The sequence below is a fragment of the Olea europaea genome, unplaced genomic scaffold, assembly GCF_002742605.1.
Source record: "Olea europaea var. sylvestris unplaced genomic scaffold, O_europaea_v1 scaffold1408, whole genome shotgun sequence".
In the NCBI taxonomy this organism is placed as follows: Eukaryota; Viridiplantae; Streptophyta; class Magnoliopsida; order Lamiales; family Oleaceae; genus Olea; species Olea europaea.
In genome coordinates, this window is record NW_019231606.1 from 154,127 (window position 1) to 166,065 (window position 11,939).

The window sequence follows — 11,939 nt, forward strand, 5'->3', positions numbered from 1 at the left end:
GTAAGGGCTTGTGAAGTAGGTCCCCGTACTTGTAGCTCGGCTTTATCAATTACTATAGATCAAAATTCATATATAAGTATATCGAGCATACTCGGACAAACAAAAAGAAAAAGATGTACAAACAATATGCACTATAATACCAAAGCCAAAGATTAAAAATGAATCAAATACATGTGGATATAAAGGAAACATAACTTTGTACATGTGTTTTAATTCGTTTACCTATGCTCTTCACATTCGGACTAAGTTCCTCAAAAATTGTCCTATTTCGTGCTATTCAAATATGGTAAGCGGTACTAGCAAGTGTAATTCTTTTAGATTTATTTTATTGAGATGTCTCTCGGGCTTCTTTATTGAAGCACTTCAAAGCACTTTGAATTGTAGTCATCGAATTTCTAATCCCCATCCAAGCTTTAATCTTCATCCATATGCTAGAGGTGAACAACCATTGAAAAAATAAATGCTGTCTCATTTCCAAATGTGTCCCACAGAAAACATAATTTTTGTCAATATTGAGATACAACAACCGATCCTTAATGAGTAGCTTCAATTGAGTACCCAACCATAAGATAAATGCATGTTTTGGAGTGATAAAAGATCTCCAAACTTTCTTTTCTCCCTTCGGCCGAAAATGCTCATAGGCAGCATGGACGCAAAAATGACTAGCACTATTCTAGTTGGATAGCATGTTTTCAGCACTATGGGTAGCCCCATAATTCCCAGCAATGACGTCTATAATTTCCAGCATTCTTTTGAGCAACAGAGAGTCACTTTTTACTGCCATTTTCTCCAAAAAGTCCTTCCCTTGAAGGTATACTTAGTTAATCCATTTAACCCATAAAATGTCCTTAGCATGAATATTCCAAAGGACTTTGGCTAGAAAAGCTAAATTCCAGCTTTTGATTTCTCTAAAACCAAGGCTGCCCTCCTCCTTTGGTAGGCAAATGGTACTCCAAGCAATCAATGGTTTTTTAGTACCTAAAAGAAAATCTCGACAAAGTTTAATAATCATTGAGGATACCGTAGATGGGATGGGGAATATAGCGATCCAAAAACACTCCACACCTTGCAGAACAGCTCTAATAAACTTGGCCCTACCTGCATATGAAAGTGAAGATCTTGTCCATGCACAAATGTAAGCCAAAATTTTATCAAGGAACACATCATATGAGTTGATTTTTACTTTTTCGACGTCAAGTGGAATTTCCAAATATCAAAACGGCATTGAACCTTTTAGGAATGTTGGTCAATGCAACAATATCCTCTAATTCTTGGCCATGAACATCATTGAAAGCTATCAAAATATATGTAATGATTTGGACAAAGTGATCCTTCAATAATGTGATACCAACCTGCTATTAAGGTTATGGCAAAAATAAATAATAAAAAAGGGCTTCAGTATAAAGACCTTCATTAGTTCGTAAACTGATTGAATGCCCCGCCCTAAACATTTGTCAGCCTTCTATATTAAATCTTGAGTAGTGCTATTTAGCAATAACAATTATGGACTACCGATTTAGACGACTATACTTTATAAATTCAATTAAATGAATTATATAACTTTGCATTTTAATGAATCTATCGTTTGATATCATATAATTACTACTTAAACTGGTCCTCAACACATCACGTGCTTCTGCTGCAGGCTTTTGATTCCAATACATAGTTTATGTTCAAACCCATGTACAAATTTGTTTTCCTTTTCACGTCTCCTCATTTTTTTCCCCCTTGCGTGTGTGTATGTGAAGAGAGATACAGAAAATTTAGGCACTTTTTTGGTCCCTAAACTTTAGATGACGTTGATAACACACAACAGGATGACACTACTAACATCAGCATGATATGAAAAATGAGGACAAGGACTTGTGGTATTCATCCAGGTTACTTGAAGCCACAAGAAACTTACATGATTCCACCAAGGACAACACCCAATGGATTCTCATCTGCAGCCAAACCAATAGTTGCGAGCTGGAAAAGTAGTTTGTGGATTGTTAGATTGGAAAGAAGCAACAATAAATGATGATGTGCAATGTAATCATAGACACTCGACCAGATTGTTGTGTGCTTACCTGGCTCTTATCACCCCATTCCCCAAAGAAAGTAATAGAAAATGCCTGCAGAAATAGAATGAAATTTAATTTAGAGGTTTGTTACATATTATCTATTCTGAACATGGTCAGTTTAATCAGAACATTATGAAAACCTTCAGCAAGATGGGCGAGAAGAATTGAGCCAGAACAGGACGATTTTGCTTCTTCAAATTGTCATCATCCTGGAAAATTTCAAAAAAATATCAAACATTCTCATCAGACAACGACGAAAATTTATCTACGCATTTTTTAAATTTGCAATATTTTAAGCTTATAAGTTATAATTTCATACAACTTTCTGTAACTCAATAGGTCTCTAATGAGATTTCTTCATTATGAAAACACCATATGCGCACAATATGAAGAAAGTCAGAATGAAAGTTAAAAGGAAAAATACACCCTTATAACAGAGTATAATGAGGGTTTTATTATTTGAAAATGAAAGTAATGCACTCAATATATTATATAAACTTGTTAACAGTATCATAACTACTTCTATCCAAAAACAAGTAACTGCTCTTTTCGATTAGCACATGGATCTCTATGCAAAGGATAGTGGAGCATACATAGTACCAACAAATAAAGCCAAAGATGTATGCCATACCTTATTGTTCTCTTTGGATGATCCACCATTAATTTTAATATCACCACCCTATTCATTCCAAAAAGATAAAATCAGCAAAGTCAAATTCAATGAAGGGGAAATCCTAAAAGAAAGAAAGAAAAGAAACAGACCAATTTTGCTTCAACTTCAGCCAATTCTTCTGCTTCCCTGTAAGGGAAGTGAAACAAAATTGACGTGATATTATGACTAACGAAATCATTTGAAGGTGATGGTTTTATGTCTGGCAAAGTTGAAACAAGCAACAAATGAAGGAAAAGAAGGGAAAAATCAATACCCTTCATTAAATGCATCCCACAGAGACCAGAAACCAAATCCCAGAAACAGTACAGTTGTGACGTGATGAGTCCATTTACGGGAGATCTACATAATTTACAATTGCAGTGTATCACTGAGCAAAACAAATATAAATATAAATAAATATTTTGCGCAGTATCACTCTTTGTCCAAGCTTGGAAAGCATCCACATTTGCCAATGTAAACGCACAGGACAACAAAGCTTGGTTGAACATTTAGATGACATCAGCATGTATAATGACTTGAGATCTACTGGAATGGAAGCATAGGATCAACCACGAATACAAGCATTTAATAAATTGATAAAGGGATTAATAGGGCCACTGAAAAGAAAATGAATGTCATAAATTGATGGAAGAAACTAAGGAGGGAGATTTTCTATATCTCTATTATCAAGAGCTCTTTTATTGTAACTTACATGGAGAAATATTTCAAAAGTTCAAGTTTGTCAAATATTGGGTTGTGTGACATCAAATTGAACTCAAGAAATGTAATATATATCCAATATCTTTACAGCATCAGGTCCCTTGGAAAACATGAATTTAAAATAGCTCTTACCAGATTAGGAGCTGCCCAGCCAACAAGAGCAGATAAGATAGTCATGATCTAAAAATCAGATTATATTTTGAGTTATTTGAATGTTTCAAGATATTAGCAATTGGATAGTAAACTGAATAACTAATGGATGAAAAACACAGATCTTACAATTAAAGCCCCGAGGCAACCTGACAACACGAGCCTCCTGGGATGACGCATTGCCAAGATCTAGAAACAAAAATAATCTTGTCAGAAGACATCAAAGCCTTGCCAGTGTCAAGGAAGTCTGGTTGAAATTTGACAAAAATAAGATCTCAAAAGCTCTAGTCCTCAAAAAGATCATCACATTTCTAAAAAGAATGAGGTAGTTTTCAGCTCCTGCTCTAAGGCAATAGCATGAAAAATAATAGCATAACAAAATGAAGTCATTCTGAGGTCAATTGTAGCAATCAGTTAAACCACAAAAGTGCCTGAAGCCCAAATATCCAATGGTAGGTAGAACACATGGATTTTTGACCATGCACCCCGTTCTCTTTGATTAGCCTCTAGGTAAAAGGGAAAAAAATGAAAAAAGATATTCCTTGTTTCTCTTCAAAGAACTTCTAGGGATTCTACCTTAGCTCAAGACAATGCTATCACATTTATCTGCTCCTATGGAAAGATAATATTGGAGTAAACATAATCCTAATATCATATATGATACAATTCAATAATTCCAAGTAGCATTTCTAATTGGACTCGCCGTTCCTCAAGAATATCAACTGATGTCTCTTATGATAAGTCAAGGAACTCTGTGGAGCACTCCCCCTGTATTCCATTCAGTGCATCACAGAATGTCCCCCCTGCTTCAACCCTCTTGAAATTCGTAAAGTTGCATGAGTCAACTTTAAAATCAAACGGAAGATAATCATCATCCTAGTTACTAATCACAGAGCAAAATCCAGGAAACTCAATTCCTACAGAAGCATGAAAACTAGTGGCTACCTCAGTAGTTTGTTGAGAACTCTTAAGTTCAAGAGCATTAAGAAATGAAAGTAAGATATCAAACCCCAGTGAATCCATTATGAATAATAGCAGTACTGATTTAAATCAGATCATCTTATTCTTTCTTTATCTTTTCATTTCTTTTTTTGGTTGACGGTGTTTTGGGAACACGCTAAGAAGAGATTCAATATAGGCTCATAAATATTTATAACATAAAGGATACAAAGTGAAGTAAATCAGTCATGTCAACCTCAGTACGGCTAATATTATCAATTCTCACATACCACTAAGAAAATTTAGGTCAAGCAGCTATCTCATCGGTTAAGGGATAAAGAGAAAGGGATGTATTCTTCTCTTCATAGTGGTTACAGAAAAATAAAAGATATTATCAACCACCACTACATATAAAGTAAAAAAGGATGTATTCTCCATAAAGCAATTAGAAAAGAAAGAGAGAGAGAATTATAACTTTTTTCAACACCACTAGATGACAGACAGAAGATCAAGAAAATGTATCTTTCAATTCAATAAAGTAAATCATCTCCCTCATTCAATCCAAATTATAAAACCAAACAAAAAAATACAAAGAGATAAAAGATCCTTCAAATATAATGATTTCGGAGTAGCCGATTTTATCTACTTCCAATGAAAACAAAAACAGAGTTAAATTTCTGATCAGAAAATCTTATTTCTTTTCCTCATAATAATTGAAAATATAAACTATTCTTTTAATCTACTTCATCACCAAATTTCTATATATAATTTGCACGCGAGTAGATTATAAACACAGACAGCAATAATTCCCATAAAAAGGATGCGAAAAGATCAATTTAGAATCACAATGCAACAGTCAAACTCAGCTCAATAAATAAAATAAACCAAATAATCATAAACCAGATAAAACACAATAATACTCACAAATCGAAAAACTAAAATCAAGTAATAAACTCACAGCGGCTGCGAAAAACGTCTTGTCACCGATCTCCGATAGCACAGTCATCGCCAACGACTTCGTAAACCCCTAATAAGTTCCCAAATTAAAAACCCAAAATAAATAACTAACCGACTCAAAAAAGTCGGGAAAAAAAATCAATAGCGGAAACCAGTAATACTTGAACAATTGAGAGACCCATCTTCTGGAAAAGGAGCCTAGATTTTTGGGGGAGTTCCAGAAGCTGTTTTACAGCGAGAGATGATATATAATGCAATATATATATAGTGGCTGAGTTAGAGGTCCGGACTGAGCTTGACTCGGTGGTGATCGGCCGAGTCAGTGGGTAGAGAATGAGTACGGTTCTGTGCCTGTATTTTTAAAGAAAGAGGTGTCCACGGTCATTGCCTATTGGTGAAGAGCGAGTGGCAGTGAGATGATATGACGTCATATTCTGCAATATATTCATTCAAATAATATTTTATATGAAACTTTTTTTGGGAATAATTTATAATTGAAAATTTGCGAACCCTTAAAATATATATATCTTTAAAATGGGAAATAAAATAAAAAAAAAAAAAAATTATGTAACTTTCAATAACACAAAGAATATAATTGAAAAAAGAATCTCACATGTTGCTCATTAAAGACTTGTTTGAGCCATATTATTTTCACAAAAAATATATTTTTCGACAATGATTTGATATCATTTCAGCCACATATTTTTCAAAAAATAATATTACATATAAATTTAAAATTTTTCCTTATTTTTTAACCACATATTTTCTCTTAATTTGACATGAATAATACATTTTTTTCCTATAATGTGACTCAAACATGAGCTAAATAATAGATCACATTATTCTTTTTAGTTAATCATATCTTTTCATATGTAAGGATATTGAAATCAATTGTGCTATTCGTACAAACTCATTTACACAAGGTCTGCACATGGGGGTGGACTCCACACATGGAGTCCACCCCGCATGTGAGAGCTCCTATATAGACCCTGTGCAAAGGGGTCTATACAAGAACTTTACTCGTATTGAAATATATGTGCGCATTTTATAACACTAATGTTAGGCTTCAAGGCTATAAAATTTAAATTATTTTAAAGAGCAAAAATAAAATGGCTAAAACAAGAAATAAAGATATTTTAAACCTGATCCCATCGCGCATGGAAGGCTGCATATGAATGTTTCTATTCATCATATATAAATTTTATCACTTCCAGATTTCATTCGTTTAAATTATTTAAACAAATATGAGATAATTTTTATTTGAATTGGGAAATAATTTTTATCATTTTAGCCATCACTTTATTTATAAAATACATTTTTCTGTCCTTTTCAACCGACAATTTTTTCTCGAATTATTTTAGGCCTCGAAGCCAACTTGTTTGTAATGTGACGTTGAACATCGACACAACAAATTACGAGGACAAGACAAGTGATATGACATCTTAATTATCCATACTCCATTTCTCTACATATACTTCCAAGACCATCTCATTCCATGGTCAGCCAATATACCTTGTATTTATAATTTCTGACTTGACTATTGAAGCGGGATGGTTATTGAGTTTGATTTTTCGAGACAATCTAATAAGACTTTGAAGTGAACAATATTCTTTAGTGACACAATTGTGACGCAATATTGATGAAATGCCAGTAAAATATATTAAAATGGAAAAACCTATTAAAGAACAAATTTCTCTTAAGAATATCAAATTGTGATTCTTGATTAGATTATTTGTTCCTCCAGTTGTTTGGTACCTCGCAAGTTAAATAACTACATGCAGACACAACATGCAAACTGATTTTATTTGTTTTAATTATACTTTCTTCGTCAATTAACTATTTCATAAATACTTTTTTTTTTTTATCAAATAATGAGCTTAAACAAGGACATAATATTTTACGGATAACTAAAAGGTAAATTTGGTAGAATTAGGGATGGCAATCGAACTCGTTAGCTCAAGCAGCTGATGGCTCTCAGAAAAAGTCCAAGCAGGCCTGGCTTGAGGCTCGGAGGCATTGAGTCAAGGCTCAGGTCAAGCCCCATTTCGAGGAGTTGGGTCGAGCCTTAATTTTTTGGACGAGATTTTGCTCTGCTCAGCTCGGCTCGACTCGAGCCAAAATAGAATCCGCCTTAAAAAAGATCGAGCCGAGTCTGAGCAAGAAATTTAGGCTCGTGAAATGGTTCGACTCGATTTGTTAACGTTCTTAGGTAGAACAAATAAATTTAAGAGCCTGTTTGGGAGTGATTTTGAGAATTGAATTTTTGACCATTAGGAGAAAAGTGGGATCCACCTGTGAGAGAAGAAGTCAAATATGACGACTGGAATAGTGAAATAACGGTCAAAAAATCAATTTTTTGGGTGAAAAAATCCCTTCCAAACAGGCCCTAAGTTTAATAAAAACAAATTTGGCGCGTGGCATCTGTCATGCGGTTCTCATTGGATGAGAAGACTTTCCAAAACCAATGTTTCTTGCCGGAGAGAGTAATATGCTAATGTGAACAGTAAAGAGCGTGTCTGTCACGTACTCGCTGATTTTAGAAAGTTTAATTGTATTTATTCTTAAAAAAAATTATTTTTTTCTCCACATTTCAGTTGAATACCTAAGGAATCCAATCTTTGATATCGCAACACTTAAGTACAAAAAGTTTTTTTTTAACGCAATTATATAAGGGAGCATTTATATCCATCATTGTTATATATCTATTCCAATTTTATTTTATTATTATTATTATTATTTTTTAAGTCCTTGTTTGAGCCCTTATTTTTTGAATAATGCTATTTGCAGTCGCTCACTGCGACAGTCGTCCTACGTGGCATACACATGGTAGATGGTTATTTGATTGATTAATGAATAAAAAACTACAACATTAATGTATCAAATAATCACCTGCCATGTGTATGTCACGTAGGACGACTATAGCAGTGAGCGACTGCAAATAACATTATTCTTTTTTTTTTGTCAAAAATGTATTTTTGAATATCGATTTTTTTGAAGAATGTATAGTTGAAAATAAGGAAATATTTTCTATTTACGTATAATATTATTTTATTGAAAAATATATGATTGAAAAAAATATATATATTTTTTGATAAAAATGGGATACAAACAAGAGCATAAACATAGCTTTCTAGCTTACTTGCGTGCTTAGAATTGTAATCAATTGATTAGTGTTTCGTTCACGTTAATTAATAGTTGACTAATATGTCTATAACTCCATTATTTTTGTACACGTTGTGACATAATACTTGCTCTGTGGTCATTTATCCATGTCAAAGTTTGACTTTGTTAAAAGGCATCTCAAAGGTTGATATGAAGAATTCTCTTGGGATATTCCATTTATCCACAAAACTGGATATGACAAATAAAAATTATGCAAATAAATAAATAAATAAAATTATAAATTATTTTGTAAAATAAATAAATAAATAAAAGTCAAAGTTTGACTTTATTAAAGGGCATCTCAAAGTTTTTTTTTTTTTTTTAATGAAAAGTAGATTTGGTAATAGTGATTTTTTGAAAAACGTATGGTTAAAAAGTAGGAAAATATTTTAAATTTACGTGTAAAATTGAAAAATGTGTGATTACAGATAATTTGGGGGAAAATGAATTTTTGAAGAATGTGATTCAAAGAAGGGGCTAAATGTCACAACAAAGTTTCCAAAAGAGTGATTATTTTGACACGGAGTTTATTTGATGAATCACATTTAAATTGTCCTTACGGTCATCAATTTTATACAATGTACCTCTTGAATTCAAGTTAAGAAATTTTATTTTCGAATTATTTGAGTTTTCTGTTGAGATTATCCTTTTTTTTTCCTTAATATTCCTGAATTGAAAACATTTATAGTTATCCTATCTATTAGAACTATTAAAACAAGTAAAGAAATTTAATAATGGATATTGATGACAATGATTATGAATAAATTATGATAGGGTGGATATATAAAACAAGGTGAGATAAATATATAAAAATGGTATGGAATATAAATGAAATGATTGAAATAATTATGATGTGACATATATATAAAAATAGCGTGGATGTATAGTGTTAAAATGAATAAATTTAATAAGGACAATATTAAAATGTGATGTGAATAAAATAGTGATTTATGATGGGATCATTGAAACTACCATTTTTTTTGTGCTATAATCAATGTTGGTCACGATATTTTTTAGTATGCTAACAATTTACGTCATTGGTGTTGATCTTATCAAAAGTCATAAGAATATAATACTGCATCAATTTTTTAAACAGTTATAAAATATTATTTATAATGTGCATAATGATGTGTATAAAATGACTAATAATCACTTGATTAACAAATTAATAAGATGCTAAATTAATATTATTAAGCTCTTGTTTGAGACTCATTATTCCAAAAATTTATTTTCAACTAAGCATTCTCCAATAAAATAATTTTACACCTAAATCGAATTTTTTTTTTGAACCACACATTCTCTGAAAAATCACTATTTCAAAATATAATTTTTTTTCCCAAAATGTGGTTCAAACAAGGGCTAAATTTATAATATGATACATTATGAAAATCCATATAGGTCTCACATAATATGGAAATTAATAATTTTGGGATACATAGTTCTTATAATTAAGCTATAATGCCTTCCAAAAAATATAGCTCAATATGCTAACCTCAATTTTTGTACGAGTGATATGATCAATGAGTTCTTGCTCCACTCACATCCATGCATATGGCTCATTCATATGTGTCATTGTATGAGTCCTAGATTCAGGGACATTAAATGATTCTAAAAAGTAGCCACCCATGGCTTAAGTCTGGTATATATAGAGTAGATTAATAAATTGGCTTGATAGGGTGACTATTGTAGAGTTACATAAATCAATAATAAATCTTGATAGATATATAGGAAAGAACCTTTGTCTGCTTAAGCTTATTCACTTCAGATTGGTGTTGCAGCATGTCGTATCATCTCATCTCATCTATGGATGGTTCAGCCTCTACATAGAGGTTCGATGGAGTACATCACTTTGACTACCTAAGGACCTCAAATAAACATGTATGATAGTGATGTGGAGTGTGAGCCTAAATTTGTTTATTACATGGCTACCACATGGCCATTTTTAGACCTACATTGGATTAGACATAATAATAGCCCCCCAAGTGCAGGTGATGCTAACCTACGTAGCCATTGTAGCTATGAACCCACAATGAACTAAATCAAACCCAAAAAAAGCCAAGAATCAATATTTGAAAAACTCGACCCAATGAATTATTGAACCAAAGAATCAAGAAAATCATAAACAATACCTTGACCCCATGATTACAAAACTTACGAACCTTACTTGAACCGTTAAGCACCATAAGAAATTAATCCTTGATAAGTTAGAAATTAATTCAATAGAGAAAGAGTTGAAAGTAATATGCCTCACAATAATAACTCTCAAATTGTATGTTTCACAATTAAGAGAATGTGTTATATATATAGGGAACTCAAAAAAAAAATAAAAAAAAAAAATAATAATAATAATAATAATAAAATGAATTAGTAGTCTAAATCTAAAAAATTACCATAAAACTTGAGTTTTAACTAAACTAGGTTTCTTTTCCAAAAATTGGAAAATTCAACGCCAATTTTGTCCTATATGGCTGCATAGTGTATGGACATGCAGTCGCATAGTTCATCCAAAATGCCACCTTTGCTTCTCAGTGTTGGGACATGTAGACGCACCCAGACTTGTGTGATGTAGCGGATAGTAGTCCGTCTTGCCTCCAAGTTTGAGTTCTTGATTCCATTCCAACTTGTTTCTGCTCTCATGTCCAACATGAAACTTGGTATTTGGCTTGTTAATGTTACCCTCTTGGACTCCGTAACTTGAACAAGTGATAGCATGGCTCCATTGACTCTATTTGATCTCAAACTTTGCCCTTAGCATCTCCTTAATATACATCGAACTTTTGATAGTTGGTTGTGTTGGAGACGACTTATAAAAAGGGATAAGGGTTGATTTTTGATATATTTGTTTTACCAGTTTTAACCTGCAAGAGCGTGATCAAAACACAATTTATATGAATGGAAATTTGGACAGAATTTCGGTATAACGATTACGCAAAACAAGGATTAAGAAGGAGTAGAAATAGAGAATAATTCAAGGTGAGACATTATCTCTTTCCTTAAAACAAATTGCTCCGTTACAATGTTTACAGTGAATCACACTTGTCTCCCAAGAAAATTTGGATTCACAATTTGTGGTAGCAGCACTTCAAATCACAAGAAATCGATGAACTTTTGACAGAATTTCCCTTCTACAAAGGAAATGAATGAAAATGCTATGGAATTAGAAATAAGAGAATTGCAAGAGAAGAATGAGTGCTCAATGCAATTGGTGTACCCAAAACCATGTCTATAGAAACCTATTTATAGATGTAGAAAGGGTGCAAATGAAGTAATTTGGGTCAAAACATGCATCCTTTCGA

At 32.5% G+C, this 11,939-nt stretch overlaps 1 protein-coding gene and 1 long non-coding RNA gene across 2 annotated transcripts; both read right to left on the bottom strand.

Moving 5' to 3' along the window:
* Window positions 1-448: 448 nt before the first annotated feature.
* LOC111375738 lies at window positions 449-1,619 on the bottom strand. The gene is made up of 2 exons (XR_002699351.1): window positions 1,066-1,619; window positions 449-978 (listed from the first exon to the last, which is right to left on the bottom strand). It is a non-coding gene; the product is annotated as an uncharacterized LOC111375738 (long non-coding RNA).
* A 196-nt stretch (window positions 1,620-1,815) lies between these two features.
* On the bottom strand, window positions 1,816-5,870 carry LOC111375739 (GDT1-like protein 4). The gene is made up of 10 exons (XM_022998605.1): window positions 5,643-5,870; window positions 5,483-5,551; window positions 3,715-3,774; window positions 3,568-3,615; window positions 2,990-3,075; window positions 2,826-2,862; window positions 2,695-2,742; window positions 2,204-2,272; window positions 2,070-2,114; window positions 1,816-1,968 (listed from the first exon to the last, which is right to left on the bottom strand). Exons 1-10 carry the CDS (start codon window positions 5,661-5,663, stop codon window positions 1,903-1,905), a joined length of 549 nt encoding a protein of 182 aa, XP_022854373.1. The 5' UTR covers window positions 5,664-5,870; the 3' UTR covers window positions 1,816-1,902.
* Between the last annotated feature and the right edge of the window lie 6,069 nt (window positions 5,871-11,939).